At 48.5% G+C, this 21,512-nt stretch overlaps 1 protein-coding gene across 8 annotated transcripts in view; it reads right to left on the bottom strand.

Annotated features, from left to right (window-relative positions):
• Window positions 1-21,512, bottom strand: part of DNMT3A (DNA methyltransferase 3 alpha) — a 2,120,215-nt gene that overhangs the window by 492,395 nt on the left and 1,606,308 nt on the right. For all 8 annotated transcript variants that reach the window (XM_078650037.1, XM_078650035.1, XM_078650036.1 and 5 more), the window contains one exon: window positions 3,261-3,345. In XM_078650037.1, coding sequence (XP_078506163.1) covers window positions 3,261-3,345 — 85 coding nt within the window. The remainder of the gene's footprint in view (window positions 1-3,260; window positions 3,346-21,512) is intronic.

Below are 21,512 nucleotides of genomic sequence, written 5' to 3'. Positions count from 1 at the left end.
GGCGAATTTCATCACTTAAGAACATATTTGGATAAGTGCTCTGGGGTAGGCAACATGGGCAGGACTATTCCTCGCTAATGACTATACATGGAAATCCCCTACGAGAGAAATAGATGTCCCGCAGGTTGAACGCCACCATCGGGTCTCCAGGGTCGAGAGCACACTATACCTGTGCAAGTGTGAGCCTTTAAAATGTTTCCTTCTGGAGGAAGGAATTGAGAGGGTGCAGGTCTAAAAGAGGCCAAAGACCTCCGTCTTTCTTGGGCACAAGAAAGTAGCAGGAATAGCACCATGTCCTATTTCTAGTCTGGACCCCCTCTCGATTGTCCCTGTGGCCAAAAGGGCTTGCACTTCAAGCCGCAAAATGGAAAGATTGTCTTCTCTCATTCATTGGTGGGTCCGTGGAAGGTGCAGCGGTGCAGAAAGGAAGATTAGGGCAAAGCCCTTCCGGACAATTTGCAGAACCCACCTGTCGGATGTTATGGCTGAACAACTCAGCAAGAATCAATCATCGGACCCTGCCTCCTATCGGGAGACTGTGCTCCAATAAGGGCATGCTAAAAGGGTTTAGCAGGTGGCGCTACAGGGGGGATAGTGGTCTGGGTGGCCAGTTCAATTAGGAGGCAGTGGCGGGAACCACGCCTGTGAAACTGCTGGATGCAATGCTGGAGTTGAATTGACGGATGGTATAGGGGACCTCTGCCCAAGCAACAAAAGGGACAGTCAGGCTGAGGCAAGATAAGTTCAGGGAATGTGCCATAGCCCTACTCTCCTTGAACTGCTCGACAGCAGACTCTGCCTTGTCGCCAAACAGGCAGGTCCCATTGACCTGGATGTCCATGAGAGATGACTGGGCATTGCCTGAAAATACGGTGGGTGTCAGACAAGCGTGGCAGCAAATGACAACAGTGGTGCTAATGGCACACCTGATGTAATAGGTGATGTTCAAATCAAAATGCATTGTGAATTTGGCCACGTCACAAACTTCCTGAAAGGCCTAGGCAAGGACCGGTCTGAGATCATCAGGGACATCTAAGACAACTTGAGCTACTGAGTCCCAAAGGGAGTGAGAATAGTACCACAGGAGGAAGCTGGCATTCACTGAAGTGAGCGTCAGGCTGGTAGATGACACGTCTCTCTTCCTGAACGTCCTTACCCAATTAGATTCCCTATCGCGGGGAGTAGTCGGAAAAGTGTTGGGATTAGTTTTGCTTACAGATGCCTGCACCACCAAGCTTTCAAGTGAGAGGTGCAGGGATAAAAATGCTGGATTGACCAGTCATTTCGGTGGCATCATACAATTTGGCTGTTGACTAGGAGGCCAGGGCAAGGTTAGCGCCAAACCCACATCATGGTCTTAGTAAGAGCCTCGGTAAATGATGAGGGCATCAGTATATGTCTTCCCCAGCTTAAGAGCCTCCACAAGTACATTGGTCTTGACCTCCAAAGTGGGGAGCTAGAGGTCAAGGACTTAATCTGCCCTACACATAAACAGGGGGTAGGAAGAACTCTTCTCATTGGCAAAGCTAGGGGGTGAGAGGAGTCTGGATTCAGGGGAGCTATCAAGGCCACTGGCCTCCTGCAAGTGATCATACCAATTTTCCACACGATGAGGTTGGCCAATCTTACCACCTATATTGTAATTGTTATCTGAATCAGCGCCAAACAGGGAATGTAAGGTGTGCTGTTGTCGTTGGGGCGGCAGCTCAAGCGGATGAAATAGAGCCTAAATGGCGGGAATGATTTTGGCTGAGGCCGAACAGGCACAGACTTGTAGTCAAACAGAGGGCAATTAGGGCCTTGTTTCAGGAGATGACATTGGCGTTCATGGGCTGGGAACCAGAGTAGACCCTGACGCCAAAGGTGGAGTCGAGATTGGAGAAGGAGGCGGCCCAGTTGCTCACAGGGTCCGGGTGGCGTTCAGAGGGATCAGCTTCATAGTCAAATGGCTTTGGGAGTGAGATTCAGATGCATGGTGCAGTCCCCGTCCCTTCTCAAGAGTGAGAGTGTCAGGAAGGGACCAAAGCCCGCTTTGATTTCTTGTTTTTTTTCTTCAACACACCTGAAGATTTGGCTCACGAGGAAGACCAACCCCTGCAATGACTTTGGCGACTTCTCAATCTCGAACTGGACCATACTTTTGCCTTGGACCAATCCCGTTGTGGAGTCTTCCAGCGCTTGGCGATGTAGAGTTTCTAGGGCGGTCTGGTATGGCCTTCGGGTTCATCAACACACAGTCACTGCAGGTCTTAAAGTCGTGGATCAACCCGAGGCACTACAGCAAATTCTGTGAGGATCTGTCACAGACATTTGTATGCGACCATTCTTAAAGGGCTTAAAACCTGTTTTAGGATGTGACATGTCCCTTGCACACTGCAAAACAGTTTTTTGATCGACATAAAAGTCTCAAAGAAATGAGAGGCTGAGCCGGATCCGCGTCTGCTGTTGCGGAAAGAAAAGAACTGACACGAGGGCACAGGAGTGGCACCTATATAGGCTCCACATGTCATTTCCAAAGCAGAATAGTGTCAGTGGAGACCCGCACAGCATCCCCTATCAGCGTGCAGAGGTACTGCTGCAGATTTCTAGATTCAGTATGTCGCCCAGGGAATATTCAAAAGGTGAGGTATCTGCAGCTAGGATTCTCAATCAGAAAAAATAAAAACAATGTAAAGATTCATCAAACTATTAGTTTTGAAATAGACATTCCAATATTTTAAGTATCTAGGCTAAGGTTTCCCAGTCTTCTTCATTTTTCCTTGGGTTTTTTCTTTTCCCTTTACAAAAGAGGTTGGAGGGAATGTCCCCGCCCAATATCACAATTCTTTTTACTTTTCCCATCCCCACTTTTGCAGGGGAAAAACCCCAGAAAAACAATAACAAATTATAATATGGACGTCATGAAGGCACTGCGCATTTAAGTAAGGTCAATGTCATGGTAAGATATATAGACTGACTTAGTGTTGACGCAGTGGTATGATAGTGTGTAGGTAGTAATGTAAATGATTAACCATGTATTCCTGTATCTTTGCAGGCTAGTTCTATGCCTAGTTCAAGCTTACTGTACGGGGCTGCAGTACATGATGTTGTAAGGACTTTTATGAATGACTAACTTTAGTTTGTGAAAATACTTCTAAGCCCATTTGCTTTGTGTACCTTTTAAAGTTTCTGATTTGAAAGAGTGCACCTTCTGCTAAGCAAAAGTACTCTAAATTAGTCCACAGAGAGCAAGAAAAACCTGCTTGCTTCTACAAACTCACCTGTTGCAATGCCATCAAATAGAGAAAGCACTCGAATAGGCTTTCTCTTCTCAGCTGGGACTGGTGCATACAGCTTTGGTGGTTCCTTTGTAAAACAAATAAGAACAGTATTAAATAAAAAAATACTAGCACTAAAACTGTAATTAAACCAGTAATCATTGTAAATAGACATTTAACCACGTCATTAGTTTGGCAGGATCATATATGTTGCATGTTTATCACAACCTCACAAAAAAACATAAATCAGTTTTTACAGCAGAGATCACATTACAATTATGTATTATGAGCTTGAGGTTTACTTTAATCAGACAATACTTTGTACAAAAGAAAACTGTATGTCCTTGGTATTTTTATAGCACATATTCTGGTAATAGTATGCCTCATTACACTGTCATAACGGAATCGTTCAATCTTTCATTTAAGGGAACACATTACAAAAACATGACATATGGAAAACACAAGTGGGCTCTTATGTATGTTCACTGTAACAGCTACTCCTTGGTAATGAGGATACCTCAAAGAGGGATTTAATTAAGCTGCACTGCACACACAGTAAAGCGGAAAGAAGTTAACAGCTTTTTCATCACTGCAGTCAACAAATGAAACAGACCCAAAAACAGGAGCTCAGCAGCAGTTGGAGACCTCAGGAAACACGGCTCTTATGCCACACAGCACTTCCCAGCCTCTTTCTCCAAATGGAGCTCCCCCTCTCTTTCCAGAACACTTATTGTCACACCGTCCAGCTCCTTTCCCTGCTTTGTTGTTGCTGAGGAAAAAGCCTAAACATCAGGCTCATATTCTCCCTCAGTGAGACAAGAGGAGAAGCAGAGTCTTCACAAGAACTTGTGCTGTTTTTGTATTTCCTGTGGCCAGCTGGATAGCATGGGTCTCGTGTAGGGTGACCACCTCACTCCAGGTCATTATAAACACTGCCTTCAATTCTGAAGGTCTCACAAACAAATCACTGACTTCAGGTGTACAAGTTGAATTAATTCAATAGAAGCAAAACAAGACTACAGCCCTCAGAATGCATTACATATCACACAAAAGTCCAGGACTGGAAACAGTGTTTGTAATGACTTGGATGCATGGAGGAGGTCATCCTAATTGTCATGGCTATTGGTTCAGTGAGGCGTCCTTCATGCAGATTCTCTAGTACTCATGCAGGACATCACTATCTGCAGGGCAGATTGGCTTCTCGCCTATTCACAGCAAATGTTCTTGTGACGAGTCCAGGTTTGTCTACTGTTTACATAAGAAAGCCAATAGAGGCTCTTGTTTTGGCAAAACAAATTCCCTGGAAGTCCAAAGAAGGTACATCTTATTAGGCGCAAAGTTTCAGTCGTTATACCACTTTGGGAGGATAGGTTGGGAAGCCTGAGTAAATCAAAGTGTTGCCTTTTCCAAGTTTGTTTTTCTCTAATTGGCGAGATGTGCATCTTCCCTTTGTGTTCTGTTTCCACAAGCTTCTAGAAAAACAGTCAAAGGCCAGACCTGTAAAAAGTCAAGGTGTGGAGATCAACAAAAACCAGCAGAGTCACCACTTCCAGGCAACAGTGACACAGGAAAAGAAGGGAGGGTTCAGTCGGGTAGTGGGAAACCTACTCTGAAAACATTGAGGTCTCCCACAGGTAACACCAGTTTAATTAAGGGAGGGCATCAGGGGAGAAGAGTTGGGAGTGATTCTGTTGGTCACATCCCCAGAAGGATGAAAAACAAAATTCTGGAAAGAGACATCAGTCTAGTTTAGAAGACACACAATGTTCCAAACTGATACCATTAGTCACCCCATGCCTTGCAGAACGCCCACATGCAATATACACTACCTACTTAAGCCCCACATATGTATAGGCAAAGAAAGCCTGGTATGGGGGACTGGACAAATCAGGAATGAGGAGTAGCAGTAGGCATTCTCATCACAAGGGTAGACGTAACAAGGCATGAAACGATTAACTAGGTTCACCTTGCCACCGCCTGAACTACCAGTATTCTCACAGTATAAATTAGGGCATCAGTACCCACTTTCATCTGACTAGGAACTTAATCTGCGTGGCATACTGTCAGCCCAACTAAGCTGCCCTGATGGACAGTATAATAAAATGAGGAGCACCTCCCTTATACTCACAGAATTGTTGACTTCATTTAAAGGAAATCAAAAGGCCTAAAAAACACATACAAAACAAAATCGTGCAGCTTTTCCAAGCCCTGTGGAAGACCTTTGTTCCATCCAAAGCTCACTGAAAAAACTTCACTTTAAAAACAGATTTCTTAGAAACCAACAGCCTCCTCTCTTTTAAACAGACTAGTTCATGTCTGGAAATATGCAATTAATCTACATCAACTACAATTTAAAACGACCTCAAGAACACCATAGATGCGAACAAAGTCACTGCCCTTCCTCCTTTACTAATTATCAGCCTTTGACACCTCAACCATCAACTCCTACTTCAAAGGCAAAGTAATACAGCAATAAAAGATACTATCCCTAATTGAAGTGCAAATCGTCACATTTTCTCCTTCTCCATCATCATTCCGTTACTGAGCAGGTGTCCCTCAAGGCTTCAATCAATCAATCAATCAGTGGTTTATAAATTGTGCTACTCACCAGTGAGTCTCAAGGTGCTGGGGCGGGGGGGGGGGGGGGGGGGGGGGGGGAGCAGATCCGGATCAGTCGAAGAGCCAGGTCTTGAGGTCCTGCCTGAACGTGTGCAGGGTCAGGAGCGTTTAATGCTCACAGGGAGCTCGTTCCAGGTCTTGGCTGCGATGTAGGAGAAGGATCTCCCGCCTGTTCTGCTTCTGCGGATGTGGGGGACCTCTGTCAGGGCGAGGTCGGCAGAGCAGAGGTTCCTCTTGGGTGCGTGGAAAGATACTCTCTCGTTGAGGTATTTGGGTATGATGTTGTTGAGGGATTTGTAGGCGTGGGTGAGGAGTTTGAAGGTGACCCTCTTCTCGACAGTGAGCCAGTGGAGGTCTCGTAGGTGTTGGGTCATGTGTTTGTGACGCGGTGCCCAGAGGACGAGTATCGCCACGGCGTTCTGGGTGGTCTGTGCAGAAGAGTTCTGTTGATTCTGGCGTATAGGGCGTTTCCATAGTCCAGTCTGCTGGTTATGAGCGCGTGGGTGAAGGTCCTTATGCAATCGAGGGGGGTCCATTTGTAGGTTTTGCGGAGGTTGCGCAGGCAGTTGAAACTGGTGGAGGCGACGGCGTTTTCTGGCGGATCATGGAGCGGGAGGAGTCGAGGCTTAATGTATAGGTGTCCCCATTCCCAGGGCTCATCTAATAATTCAAGCTCACCTCATCTAATAATTCAAGCTCACATGTTAGAACTATGAAAGTGACAGCCACAGCATCCTAAAACTGGAAAGGTCACCAGACTGGGCAGGACAAAGGCCACAAGCAATTAGCATATGTATGCTAAGAAACCACTGACAGCTCTAGTGCTCAAAGAGGACATCATCCCCCAGAGAGCATGTATAAAATATGACCTCCATCATTTGACCTCAGGAAACAAAACACCACCAAACACTTCTAGCATGACCAGTCTCTGAGTCCAACTACACGCTAAGCAAGTGACCACCATTGCCTTTTCCACCATGAGAATTCTATGCCGGGCACCTACTCTCATTTGAGACTCTATCTCAACGTACTTACTTTTACTGTGGGCTTTATATTCGGCTAATCTACAGGACAAGACCTTTTTTCATACAGTCAAGACTCATGCTACACTGTTGAAGGGAAAATCGAATGGCTCCTTTGCAAGAAGGAGAGAATAAGGAAACAAGACTTCTTAGCCTACGCCTCTATGACCTGGAACAATGCCCCTAGGATCTGGAACAACATTCCCTCCGACATCAAAAGAGCACCAGGGAAGTTAATAGTTATATAAAGGCCAATATAAAGCAATACAAGAAGAGCACAAGCCCTTAGTCAGGCACCAGCAACTGAATGAGGGACAAAACTTGGTCTGTGAGGAAGAGAGGTGTTTGTGCTGGATGAACAAGTTACTTACCTTCGGTAACGTTTTATCTGGTACAGACTATCTAGCCGCAGGTTCCTTACCTATAGAAAATTCGTAGACATCACACTGGATATGAATTCATTTTAGGAATACTTCTTGCACGCCGCTAAGGGGCATCATTTGGTGTCACTGGCGTTGTCCGTGTGGAAGTGATAATATAGTCATCACTCCAGTGTGCTGACCTCACTTCTGGACTGTTTTTAAGCACCAGAAGCACAGCGATAAGCTGAGAAGAAAGGACTAGTGTGCGAAAAGTGAGGCCCTAAAGGATCTCTTTATGTGAGAAGACAGTTCACACAATATGGAAGATTGGTAAGGAATATGCGGCTAGATTGAGTCTCTAACACATAAAGCGCTACCGAAGATAAGTAACTTGGTCATCTGATAGACTTCTAGCAGCAGATTCCTTACCCTAGAATAGATACTCAAGTAACCACTTCCCCATAAATGGACTGTTTTAAACTAAGAAGCCCTGGATGATCAAACCGGCAAAATGTCGCCTGACCCGACTGCCGAAGAAAACATTTGCAACTATGCCCACATAATGTCGAGGACTGGGACTCCTTTAGCTAGCACAGTGGTCACAGATGTAGGTCTGGTAGAGTGAGCGCGTAATTTCTCAGGAGGCTTGGCCACTACGTAGCAGATCTTAATACAGAGGATGATCCATCGAGAGATGGTGCTCTTCTGAATTGCCTTCCCTTTCTTTGCCCCTGAAAAGAGGCAAAGAGTTGACCGTCTACCCAGAATCCTTTTGCACGATCAATATAGAACGATAATGCTCTTTTTGGATACATTCCGACCAAACAATCCCGTGAGTGAAATAAAATTGATCACGCCGGAAGTCAGAAAGTTAAAAGGTCACACGACCGCGAGGAAACTGACAAATAGCGGCATCCATTTCCGCCTCTCTCCCGTCTACTGACGAAAATGCAACTTTAAACAAACCAGCACTCAGAGTCCATTCGAAAAACACGTCGGCTACGCAATATGCTGCTGGCTCAATACTATAAAGCGTGACACCCACGGCATTGACGACATTCTAAAGGCAAGCGCAACCTTGGCTACACAAAAGTTTCCCACGGATACGACTTATCCTGCCCTGATGAGAGTCCTGTGATTTATATAGCGGGATTCGAAACGCGTCGGCATCCATCCCCTGATCAAATTGACAAGATTAAATGTGATACTGATCAGGCTGTAGGGGTATTCTTTAAAAAAAAGTTTTCTCTTACCCCTTGGGAATTCAATACATAATTTTTTTTAAAAACATTTTATTGAGCTTTTCTTCAGGTCACACAATACCAATTACATTGAAGTACAGTTCGTAAAGGTATACAGTTCGTACGGTTACGAATTTATCATTGCATTTCACGTACCACAATCTTGTTTATCAGAGTCTTCACATATTCAGTCAGTTCCCAAGTATCTCGCAGAGGAGTTGTCTATTCCCTCGCGGATGCCCCTTAATCATTGACATCAACAGTTAAAGATTAGGTCCTCACATTCCCCTCCATTAATAACATATATTCAATACATTCGTAATACGCTATGCCCCCCCCCCCCTTATGGACTTGCTTCAGGGTCCGACATTTCTGGCGGGGGATCACATATGTGTCCTCGGTGTTCGTTCCATTTCCCCCAGATCTTGGACCATTTCTTGGGGCAACCCCTATGCACATATACAGCCTTTTCTGCAACCACAGCTGTGTCCATGTCATTCTCCCACTGTGTTCGCGAGGGTACTACTCCAGAACCCCACTTTCTGGCGATGTTGCGCTTCGCCAGCGCGAGACGCAGTGTAGCCCACGTCTGTAATCCTCGGTTCATATCAGTCGGCGACCAAATATTTAACAAACAACACCTAGGTTCTCTCTGCAGTTCCACCCCAGATGCCTCAGAGATTTCCGACAGAACTTGGTCCCAGTATCGCTGTATCCTTGGACAGTCCCATAAGATGTGAAAGAATGTACCTGGGGAGCCACATCCTCGCATGCAATTCGGGTCTGGGGTGCGGCCCAATTTATGTAAGAGTGTGCGGGAATAGTATATTCTGTGTACTATTTTTAGTTGGACTAGTTTAAGCCGCGATGGTATGGAGGCCTCTCTGGCCGATGATAGGGCATGTAGCCAGTCTTCATCCTCAATGTCCCCCAATTCCACCTCCCATTTGCTACGGAGAACTACCGTGGGGTCCGGGAGATTGTTGATTAATTTCTGGTATGTGAGCGATATCGCTTTCTTGTCTATGTGGTCCATGAGGAGTCTGTCCTCCAGGGGGGAGGATTCTGAGAGTGCTGTACCTGTTGGGATGGCGCTCTGCAATGCGTGTTTGATTTGCATGTATCTATATCGCTCTGTGTCTGCCATCCCGTATTGTTCTTGAAAGGTGGGGAACGCGATAACTGCACCCCTTTTCCACAAGTCACCTATCTTAGAAATGCCAATAAGGTCCCATTGCCGGAAACCCTTAGTGTTTGCCAGGGTACCCAGACGGCGTGTGGCCCAAAGCGGTGTGGCCAGTGTGAGCACTCCCTCCCAACCCAGGGCCCTCTGCGCTGCGTGCCATATCTTAACCGTGTGGGCTGTTGGGCCCGTAAGCGTGTGGCGTCGTTTGTTGGTATAGAGCGCCTTCAGAAGCTGATCTGGGGGCAGTACAGTCCTGTCAAGGCGGAACGCTGGGTCTTGTTGTGGAGCATGTATCCACTGGTTCACTACCATCAATTGTGCCGCCCAGTAGTATAGTTTAACATTGGGCAGGGCGATTCCCCCATCATACCAGGAGCGGGATCGTTTGGAGTGTGATATGCGAGCGGGTTTTCCGTCCCAAAGGAGAGTAGAAATTTCTGCGTCTATTGATTTGAAATATGTGAGAGGGACCGGGAAGGGTGTGTTCTGCAAGATATATAGGAATCTCGGGAGTGACAGCATCTTAAATAGCGCTGCCTCCCTAGCAGTGTCAGTGGCAGAGATCGCCAATGAGTGACATCCGCTTTTAGCCTCAGTAGAGGTTTCATCAAGTTTTCTTCTACAAAAGTCGATTCTTGAGGCGTGATGTATATTCCCAGGTATTTGAAACCTCCGGTGACCGTTAGTAGGGTGCAGTCTGGGGGCAGTACGGGTGGCTCACCTAGTAGGACATACAGGAGTGATTTTGTCCAATTAATGGTATATCCCGACACCTCACCGTAGGAGTTGAGTATGTCCATCAGGACAGTCAGGGATGCGGAAGGGGACATTAGATAGATTAATACGTCATCCGCATACAGAGAGATGCGGTCCTCCCATCCCGTCCCCCAAGTAATTCCCCTGATTTGAGGGTCAAGACGGATTTTCACCGCTAGCGGTTCCAAGATTAATGCGAAAAGGAGTGGGGAGAGAGGGCATCCCTGTCTCGTTCAGCGCCCTAATTTTATTGTACGTGATGTATGGCCATTTGCAACCACTTGTGCCAGGGGGGCAGTGTAGAGGAGTCTAATCCATCCACAGAACCTTGGACCAAACCCCATTTTCCTAAGTACTGCAAACAGGAATGGCCATTTCACAAGGTCAAAGGCCATTGTCGCATTCAGGGACAGAATGGCCACATCTTCCCGCAGCAGTGGGATACGGTGCATGACGCCATGAATACGCCTCAGGTTAAGGGATGTATTTCTCCCTGGCATAAAGCCCGATTGGTCCGGGTGTATTAATGTCGTGAGGTGGGGCTGTAGTCGGAGGGCTAGGAGCTTCGCTAGGACTTTCGCATCTACGTTCATTAGGGAGATTGGTCTATATGAGGACGGTTGGTCAGGTGGTTTGCCCGGTTTGTGCACTGAGACAATGGTGGCTAGTCTTTGGTCAGTTGTGAGTGTGCCTTTTTCCAAACAGTCATTATACATGGAAAGCATGTGTGGAGTGAGCTGTCGAGATAGTGTTTTATAAAGTTCAACTGGTAGCCCGTTCGGAACTAGGGCCTTTACCGTGTGCAGTGCCGCCAGGGCCTTCCCTAATTCCTCCCCTGTTAAGTCATCCTCAAGTGCTTGTGCGTCCTCTGAAGATAGTGTGGTCAGTGGTATGTCCTGGAGGAATGCCATGCCGTCCTCCTCCGTCACCCCACAACGTGCGGTGAATACAGTCTCATAGTAGGTGGCTAGTTCGTCTACTATGCGTGCGGGAGATGTCGTATGCGTGCCATCTGGGAGTTCCATTGTAGCAATCCACCGATTCACCCTGTCTGTGAGAAGTTGGCCTGATGTGCAGTGCTCACTATTCTAGTGATCACTATATATCAGTCCAAACAACCCTTATTGATGATTGGTTGTAAGTCAACCTTATAGACCAGCTATCCTAGTAGCATGGATACGAGCAGTCTAAGGCTAAGACTCTAGAGGGCGTGTTAAGCCAGCTGTTTTACCATCACATTACCCCTTGAACACCCAGTGAAAGGACACCACACAAGTTGTTATGAAAATAAACAGTGTATCTATTTATAACAAGACTACCCTGGCTCTTTATGAGACAGGGAGCTAAGCACACAACAAAACTCTTATGAAAATACTTTAAGTCGCACAATTTACACAAATGCCCGAGGGGCACGAAAAACCATATACTACAAAAGTGGAATGCGAACTACTAGCAGGTAAGTAACGATTCTCAGAGGCTTTGGGATCGCTAGGGCTGGACTACTGAACCTTTAGATTACTAGCAGGAGGCCTGGGGAACTCGGGTGCAGAGTGTGCACTCTCACGCGGGATGCGGGACAAAGTCTATGGAAACTAGAATTCACAAAGTTAGTGTTCTCGGGCGAACCCGACTAGGTAGGTCAAAAACGAAAGTGGATCTGGACCCTTGGATAGTGAGGCTATGCTGAGGCACCGAAATGCCGAAGTTACCTAGCCCAGGGGCTGCAACTGCATAGGTCTGAAAAGACGTCGGGATTCTCCGTTGACGAACCAGGAGCCTGAAGGAAAGGAGTTGCTGGCAGGCGACCAGTGAAGATTGTTCGGGTGATCCAAGCCTGGATCGAAGATAGATGACACCTGAAAGCAGAGGGGACCAAGTTCGTGACTACTAGCCAGTAGTCAGGTGGCACCAGGAGGGCACCGGATGGTAGTCACCTCGACTAGGTGAGTGGGCGACGCTGGGCTCTGTAGTCTCACGGACCAGGAGGCGTTGTCGGCGACCAGGATGGAGGTACGAGCTGTCCCACGATGGATGATGCTCTCGACGTCGCTGGACCCAGGATTGGGGCAACAAGTCTTGGCAAATTCAAGCCCACGCCGTGGACCTAAAATGGCGTCTGGAGTGGACCAGGAGGGTCTGGGGTGCTCCTCTCTTGGAAGGGAGCAAGGGCCAGTCTGGAGCAACCAGACCAGCAACAGTGATGTCGTCGGGCGTCGTTAAGAAGGCCACAAGCCAGCGGGCTAGTAGCCAAACAACGCGGTGAGCAGTAAAAAGCAGAAGGGCCCCACGCAGATCGTGGAGATGCTGGGAGGCTGAACTTCGGTGCTGGGGCTGCTCAGGGTCGGGACTTCTCGGACCCCAAAGCACTCACCAGAGGATCCCTCGGTGGTCGTGCTGGAAAGAAGTCGTGCAGTCTTGAAGATGGCCGGTCCCTCGAGGTCTCGTCGCACCCACGGTTCTCAGCTTGGCTGTAGAGGTGGGTAGAGGTCAGAGGTGCCAGGGAAGCCGGTTCTCGTCGAGCTGGGCAGTCAGATTCCGGAGGAAGGACTTGCAGCAGACCGCAGTGTTCTTAAGATGGTGCCTGCGGATGCAGGGTGACTACTCCTTAGTCACAAGGGAGAATCTTGAAGAAGAAATCTTGATGTCCTTTCGTAGAAAGTCGTGTCTTGATTCCAAAGATGATCTAATTTGGAAGGGGGCCTGCTCCTACCTTTATCTGGGAAAAGGGGGCTGGCACGCGACTAAGTCCTGCCCTATGGGTGGGACCAGGAGGGGGGTGGTTACACCCCTCTCCTTTGGCGGGCTTTCCCCAGCTCAGGGGCTGGTGTGCCCCTGGAACTGGTTCAAGCCGGCCTATGCACAGTGAGCACCGGGGTGCCACTTGCAGTCACCTTCCTCTGTAGCCCTGCCTACCTGGAATACACAAAACCCTGTCTGAGAAGGTGCTGGCACCGCCCCTGGCAGGAAACCCTTTGTCCTTGCCTCCTGCTCTGGGAGGACTCCCAGCAGCAGGAGGGCAGACTTGTGTCTCGGTGGCAGCATCCATTTTGTGGATGCCAAGGCTCTGTCTGACTTTAACCGGGGTTACAGGTTACATCCATGTCGTGTCCCTCTAGAAGGGTGGAATGCTAACCCTGTCGCCAGAATTGGCGAGGGGTTAGTATTCCAATTCGTATGACACCTTACTCGACATGTTTTGATAAAGCGATACCAGAGTTGGCATATAACCGCGAGGATTATAATGCACTTAAGAGTATATGGTATGCGATATCATGGAAACGGCTAAGGGATGGATCCCGAAAGCCGCAGACAGGCTCAGCTCATGCCAGAGCACTATCTCACACGATTCCAAGCACTCTGCCTTCAGGATTGTTAAGGCCTGCCATAGGAGTGACTGATAGGAGATCTGTGTGTCCATTTTTAGGGTTAGATATAGGTATACTATATCTAAAGCAAAGGGTGATTACACCACCTTGCCCCAGCTGTCAAGCAGCCAGTTGTGTCAGATTTGGATGGCCAGCCAGGGGTGGCATAATACATGCTGCAGCCCCTGGTAGGCCCTGGGTACACCTATGCCCTGGGTACCTAAGGTACACTGTACAGGGACTGATAAGGTGACTCAGTATCCAATTAGATATGTACCTAAGGTACATGGAATCCATTTTACAGAGAGAGCAGTAGGCCTGGGGTCCTGAATAGCAGGGCCCCAGGTCAACTAAGTCAGAAAACCAGCAAAACACCAGGCAAAAAGTTGGGGGCAACCATAGTCAGGGATCCACCTTCCTACACTGTCCTTTCGCTCAAGCCATGCAAGCATTTTCCCCGTTTTGTCCCCCAGTTCGTATACTCTATGCAGTGTGTCGGTTAGTCTTGTTGTGGTCACAGCTTCTGCGTATGCCCTGTATTCTTGCGACGCCAGTGCTAGGGTGTGCGCTGTTTCGTCTGTGGTGTCTGATGCCTGTGCCCTTTCTGCGGTGTGGAGAGTTGTTTCTAATGACTCGATGGTTGCCCTTTGATCTCTTTTGTGCCTAGTGATAGTGGAGATGGCTTGTCCTCTAATCACCGTCTTGTATGCCTCCCAGAGGATTGAGGGGGAGTCTACTGAGTCTGGGTTTTCGTCAAAATAGTGAGTGGTGGAGGTTGTTAGGGCCTTCAAAATCGTTCTATTTTTGAGATATCCCGGATAAATCGGGAATATTCTCTGTCGCCTAGAGGGTTGCGTTGTGTAGCTGAGTTGTATCGGGGAATGGTCCGATATCCCTCGGGGGAGGTGTTCTATGACTGATATCTTCTCCGGAGGGACCGTTAGAGTCAACATGTAGTCTATCCTGGAGAGACTATTATGGGCTCCCGAGTGAAATGTGTATTGGCGGTCATGAGGATGCTTAAGTCTCCATATATCCACCAGTCCCAGGGCTTCTAGGAAGTCTTTAAATAGGTGATGAGGTCTAGTAGGTTCACGAGGAGGTTGTCGGTCAACCGTTGTGTCCAGGACTGCATTGAAATCGCCTCCCATGATTAGTTCTCCTTCTGGGAGTGCGAGCAGTAGCTTCCCCAGGTCCTGGAGAGTTTCTTGGTGTAGTGATGGGGGGATATATATCGAGAGTATATTGTAAGGCCTGCCCTCCCATTGACCATTGATCGCTGCAAAACCCCCCCTGTCATCAGTCCAAGTGTGTTTGATGAGGAACGGGGTGCTTTTCTGAACGAGAATGCCCACCCCGCGGGAGCCAGAGGAGAACTCTGCATGTGCGACCATCTTGAAGCCCCACCGATTAAGCGCTTTGCATGCTGTCCCTACTAAGTGTGTTTCCTGCAGCAGAGCCAGGGTGGGCGCTTTCCTCTTCAGATATTGTAAGACCAACCCCCGTTTAATTTTATGACCCAGTCCGTTTACATTACACGAGATGATCGTTAGTGGGGGGGATACCAATGGTTGTGATTGTGGGTCTAGTGCCAAGGTGTCATGATCAGCCATAATCTCCAGCAAGTAAGTATATCAGTGCCATCTGGGTGAGCACCCGGGCCGAGGTCCGGCCGTCGTCAGTGCTAAGAGTACCTCTTGAGGCTTGCAATGATGTGCAGACCTGGCGTGATCCATGCAGTGCCGACCGTGATCGTTCGCACTTGCGCATTTTCTTCAGTCTGGTCTGCGTGTGTGGCGTGGAACCATGGTGTATGTGGTGTGTGCTCAGGAAAAGCTAACCAGGTTAGGAACAAGAAACTAAAACTAAAACAAAGTAAACTCAAAACGTAGTCAACCCCAACCCCCCACCCTGCCTCCCTGCCCGGCGGACAATAAACCTTCCACCTCCCCAACTGAGCAGAGTGCTTATAGTCCCAACTAGTGAAAATTGTTCCTGGGGGTGAGACTTCTGTGTCCGCTGTCGAGCCCCCCCTCCGGGAGCGACCATGCAGTGCCATTTGTAACTAGATGTCCTACCTGCATGGAGCTTTATGTGCGCGACCAGCGTCTCACCATATACCGCCAGCCGCAGTTAGTGGCTTGCTGTCCCACCTCCACCTCGCGAGCCTGGGAAATCTTATCCTCGATAGAGAGGAGTGGGCAAAGTCTTAGTGTAAAGCAGCGGCTCCAAGGGATGGGTCTTGGCTTCAACATCTATAGCTCATTGTCCTGACCTTGTTCCGCATCGTCCGGCGTCTGAGGGCTTCTGTTCCCGTGATTTCTCTGTACGTCGCGATTCCTAGGCCCCCTTGCCGGCCTCCACCCCTCCAGCCAATCCTGGGTCGCCTGTGGCGTGTCAAAGAACCATGTTTTACCTTCAGACTCTACACGCAGTTTCGCTGGAAAAATCATAGAGTACTTGAGTTCCCGAGCACGTAGTTCTTTCTTTACCTCTGTGAAGCCTCGTCGCTGCTGGGCTACGGCCACCGTGTAGTCTGGATAGAGGTGGATCACTGCATTCTCAATTTTGATCGGTGGTCTTGTGCGCGCCGCTTGTAAAATTGCGTCACGGTCCCTGAAGTTGAAAATGCGGGCAAGTATGGGACGAGGTGGGGCCCCGGGTTTTGGCTGACCCCCAGGCACGCGGTGGGCGCGTTCTACTGAAAAAAAGTTCAACAGACCTTTGGGTTGCAGCTGTTTACAGATGAGGTCTTCAACGTAGAGGTCTAGGGCAGGGCCGCGTATGGATTCTGGTACACCAATCAGGCGTATATTATTGCGTCTCGAGCGGCCTTCTTGATCATCCAGCTTCGCCCGCAGCACGAGGTTGTCATCTTCTAGCTTTTGGACTCTCCGTTGTAAATCAGACGTGTCCCCCACAAGGTCGGTAGTCGTTTTTTCGACCTCCAGCATACGGTCTGACATTTTGGCAAAATCAGCTCTGATCAGGGAGACCTCAGTGGAGATCGTGCCCATTGAGGATTGCATTGTCTTCAGGGCCGCCATGACATCATGAAGGGTAATTCTTTCTGTGGCATTCGTGTCCCCCGCGGGGTGTGGTGGTGTTCGGGTAGGATCCCCCCTCGCCGTGTCAGGCGGGTCCTTTTGATAGGCGAATTTGTCCAGTTTCGAGGTCTGGTGGCCTCTGGTCCCCCTGCCACTCATCTCGGAGGTCGCAGTGTTTGGGTTGGCTGGTGCGGTGTTCCTTGCTACACACCTGGTGAGTTTCTCCCTCTCTTACGGCTAGGAGCACAGCGCGGGATGGTTGTGGGTTGCGGTACGCTGCCGTTTATACTTTGGAATAAGCCTCAGTGGCGGGCAGAGTGTGGCAATAGTGGGCAAGGTTCGGGTTGCGTCGCAGGCGGCTGGTGAGTGGGATGAGGAGCCAGTGGTGGGACCCCGTCTCCCGTTCAGCGCCGCTCGTTAGTACCACCCTCCGTCGCGGTCCCCCACAGCCCTCGGCGTCGCTTATGGTGTGGAGCAGGCCTCAATGGCGGGTAGATGGCGGCAATATTGGCCCCTCTGGCAAAGTCCGGGTATTGTCGCAGGCGGCAAGCGTGTTAATGGCGGGACCCTTTCGTTCGGCCAGCACCGGGCGTCAGCTCCTCCCGCCGTCGTGATCCCCCACACCCTCTGGTTTCGCTCCGGCACTCACAGGTGTCCTCCGGATAGTCGGTGTAGCTTGTGCACAAAAGGCGTTGCCCGGGAAGGTGTGGAGCAGGCCTCAGTGGCGGGTAGATGGCGGCAATATTGGCCCCTCTGGCAAAGTCCGGCTATTGTCGCAGGCAGCAAGGAAGTTATTGGCGGGACCCTTTCGTTCGCCGGGCGTCAGTTCCTCCCGCCGTCGTGATCCCCCACACCCTCTGGTATCTCTCTGGTACTCACAGGTGTCCTCCGGATAGTCGTCGCAGCTTGTGCATAAAAGGCTCTGCCCGGGAAGGTTCCTATGGCGGCAGATAATTACAGGCGTCTCCGCCCCTTACAGCTCACTCGCAGGGGAGGATGGCCGTCACAGCGCCGGTTTCGCTCTCCAGGTTTCGGACCAGGCTGTGGTGTCCCACACGGTGTAGCACGTCGGTAGACGTGGAGGGCAGCCGAGTGCGGATTCCCTTGTGTGCAGCAGGTAGGAGGCGCCTCATCCGGGGTGTCGCTTAAGTGCAGGAGATGATGGCCGCTACAGTGCCGGTGCGCCGCCGGGGTAACTCCGTACTCGAGTCCCCGGTTCCAATCTCCGGACAGGCCGCAATGTTGTACACGGCGTATCTTCACGTTGGAAGCACGTCGGAAGATGCAGATGACAGCCGGGCGCACCGGACAGTTAGACGCTTCTGGTCGTGTCGGTTAGGCAGTGCAAGGAGTGCGGATTAATAGGCGGATTTCGAGAGGGAGGCTCGTTATTCACAGAGCTCGCTCAAAGTGCGGCCATCTTGGCTGTTGGCTAGCCACGCCCTACATAATTGTTTTTGATTTTAACTGTGGCATCCATCCCCTGATCAAAATGACAAGATTAAATGTGATACTGATCAGGCTGTAGGGGTATTCTTTTTAAAAAAGTTTTCTCTTACCCCTTGGGAATTCAATACATAATTGTTTTTGATTTTCACGGTTCCTTGGCAACTGTATATTAATTTGTGTAAAAATGTCAATTGATTTGTTTTTTCTGCATATTTTTTGTGTGTTTCACTGTAAAATTTATTTTTCATCATTTATGAATTTGTAACTGTATGGCAATACGTTCAGTTGATGTTCTTTCTCTGGCTAACTATAAAATATGATCGATAATTCATTTAAAAAAACAAAATGACATAAATAAAGTGTCAGGATAAACTAATAAAGTTTTTTTTATCCTTGTTCAAGCATTAATTGTCTGAAATAACATCAGAGGCATAGGTAAACCTCCCTTTTTGTAGCTTTTTGGATACAGGCAGTTGAGTCTCCCCTCTTTTCAGAAGGGTATTAAGAGGGGGGAAAAGATAGGAATGGTGATATTTTTATCCGACGTGAAAAGGTGTGACCACCCTTGGCAAAATTGATGCTCTAGTTCTAAGAACCAGCTTGTATGAAAAGAATGAAGTGCAGGCAGGGTTAACTGAAAGAGCCCGCAATTCACTAACCCTTCTTGCAGATGTTATCACCACAACAAAGATAGTTTTCAGAGTTAGTGCCTGTTATAATCTCCCTCAATTATTGCAGATGGTATCGGATTCTGCTGCCAAACGGATGCCCAAGCTGAACTAAGGGCAAACTAAAGATGCTGATTGTGCAGCGGCTGACGGGGGAGGGGAGGGAGCAAATTAGGCTGACAAACAAGTTACTTACCTTCGGTAACAATGTATCTGGTTGAGACATATGTTAGTAGTAGATTCATTACCTTAGGGGGGAGCAGATTGGGCTGACCTCTGGTTCTGGGCCCCACAAGGTTTGTAGGAGCAATGTCCACATTCACAAAAGTATTGAGCATGCTGGCACTGGTGGCTGGGGGACGGAAGGATGAGGCTGATAGCCCCTAGCAGTGGCCCTACTATGCTTCAATCTCCCCAAGGCTGAATCCGCCTTGCTTCCAAAGAGGCAGGTTCCATCGAAGGGTGTGTCCATGAGCAAGGCTCGGACATCTCCCAAAAAGCCAGCATTCCTCAACCAGGCATAACATCTAAGCACCATCAAAGATGCAATGGCTCTGTCCAGTGAGTCAGTTGTATCCAACCTGCATCTATTTGTGAACGTTACTGCAGCTCGCCAACTAGCAATAGCTTGGGAAAGTATAGCCCGGGAGTCATCCGGGACCATAGGCAATACTTGCACCACTGAATCCCATAAAGTATGAGAATAACAGCCTAATGAGCATTTGGTGTTGTGACCACAGTGCCAGACTGGCGTTAGAAAAAAAATCCTGTTTCTGAAGGTGTTCAGCCTCTTGGATTTCCTATTCAGTGGTGTGGTAGGGAACCCGCAAGGATTGATCGGGACGTTGAGGGTCAGACCACCAGGCTCTCAGGGGTGTGATGCTGGGTGAGGAAGGCTGGGACGCCGCGTGCGGGGTGATGATGGCAGGAGATAGTCCTGTACACAGGAGTGCCTCTGTATGGATTGGCCCAGGCCCAGAGCAGGACAACAGTAAGGGCTTCATTGAATGGTAGTAAGGGTTCTGATGGGACACTCATCTTTGGGGCACCTCCTTCAAATATTTGTTTTGACTTGAACTGTGGGAAGCTGTGGTTTCTGGATCAAAGTCGCCCTCCGGACCACCATCCCAAAAAAGCCCCTTCCTCCGCAGAAGCTGTGGGAGGAGAGAGGAGGCCAGTGTTTGGTGAGGTATTCAGACCCGTTTTGTCAGCCAGGTCCTCATACCAATTGTCATCTGCCATGAACTCTACTAGGGGGTTTGTGTAGGAATACATTGAGCCCTTCAATGAGTTAGGGCTCTGTCTCCAATTCAGGCCTTGTGGGCCTAGTTGGCGCCGGAATCGACGTCATGCGATTCGGGCCCAGCTCTGTATCAGAGTCGGGAATCACGTAGTGGCACTGGGAATGGCGCCACTGGACCAGCCCCGGGAGGAGGTTGGGAAAATGCATCCTGAGCCGATTCAGATGCACCAACAGATCCTAAAGAGTTGACTGGCACCACATGCCTGTGGAGTGGTAGTCGATGATCCTCCTGGAATATTTTAAGCTAATGAATCTGCAGCTAGAGGTCTCTATCAGGTAAGTAGGCATATGATACAAAGAAATAGGGCAGCAAACTGATACACTCCAAGACAAATCTGATCTGTCACAAGCCTGTTTTCCCTGCAGAAATTGCTGCACCCAGAATTCCATGTACTCCCAATCGGACTCAAACTAAGTTCTCCATTAAGAACGAGGGTGCCTACAGAAGGGTGTGGGTTTTAAAAACATTGTTTTTGGGCAACAGCAGTCTGACAGCAATGCGCAGCAGGGCTGCCATAGCAACCATGCATAGAAGATGGCACAACAGTGTAAAGGTTCTTGTGGGCAGGAGTGTTGAAGACACCATGCAACTATTTGCCACATTTGCACATGACTCGTCTCATTAGGTTTGCTACAGAGACAAAACTAAACATAATAAAAAGTTGGTTAAAAAAAAGTTACTAACATCTATATGCATGTGTTTCTATTCGTTATGAAGTGCTGTGTACCTCCTTTTCTGGAATGAACTTGGTTAGATTTTCCCTAGCCCCTAAAGTTATGGCTATAGGCATCTCACTGTGGTAAAAGAAACACCCGCCCCTGTGGACAATACATATGTGTAGGAGAAATATTTAAAGGACAACAGACGTACAAGATAACACACTGTTAATGAAGGGCTTACCCCATTCCTGGACACTTCCCAAATCAGTAGAGACAGAAAACTGATTTTATTGGTGGGGTTTTACTATAGTCTATTCTCTTGTGCAAAATATGATCAGAACGGTCATGATTATATTACAAACACAAGCAAAGTTAACGAAACTAGAGAGAATAATATAAAACACCAAACATTGTGGTTAGTCAGAAAAATACTATCTTACACTCATTCTCAGATCACCCGAGTTATTTAAAACCTTTCCTGGATACCTTTAGATAACCCATTAAACTGGACTGCTATCTTATGAGTTGGAAAATATGCTTGGGACAAGTACACTTTCAAGGACATCAAGATAGTCAT

The sequence above is a fragment of the Lissotriton helveticus genome, chromosome 6 (genome assembly GCF_964261635.1).
Source record: "Lissotriton helveticus chromosome 6, aLisHel1.1, whole genome shotgun sequence".
NCBI classification, from domain to species: domain Eukaryota; kingdom Metazoa; phylum Chordata; class Amphibia; order Caudata; family Salamandridae; genus Lissotriton; species Lissotriton helveticus.
Note: the sequence above shows the minus strand (reverse complement) of the source record. Positions and strands in the feature narration are given on the sequence as shown.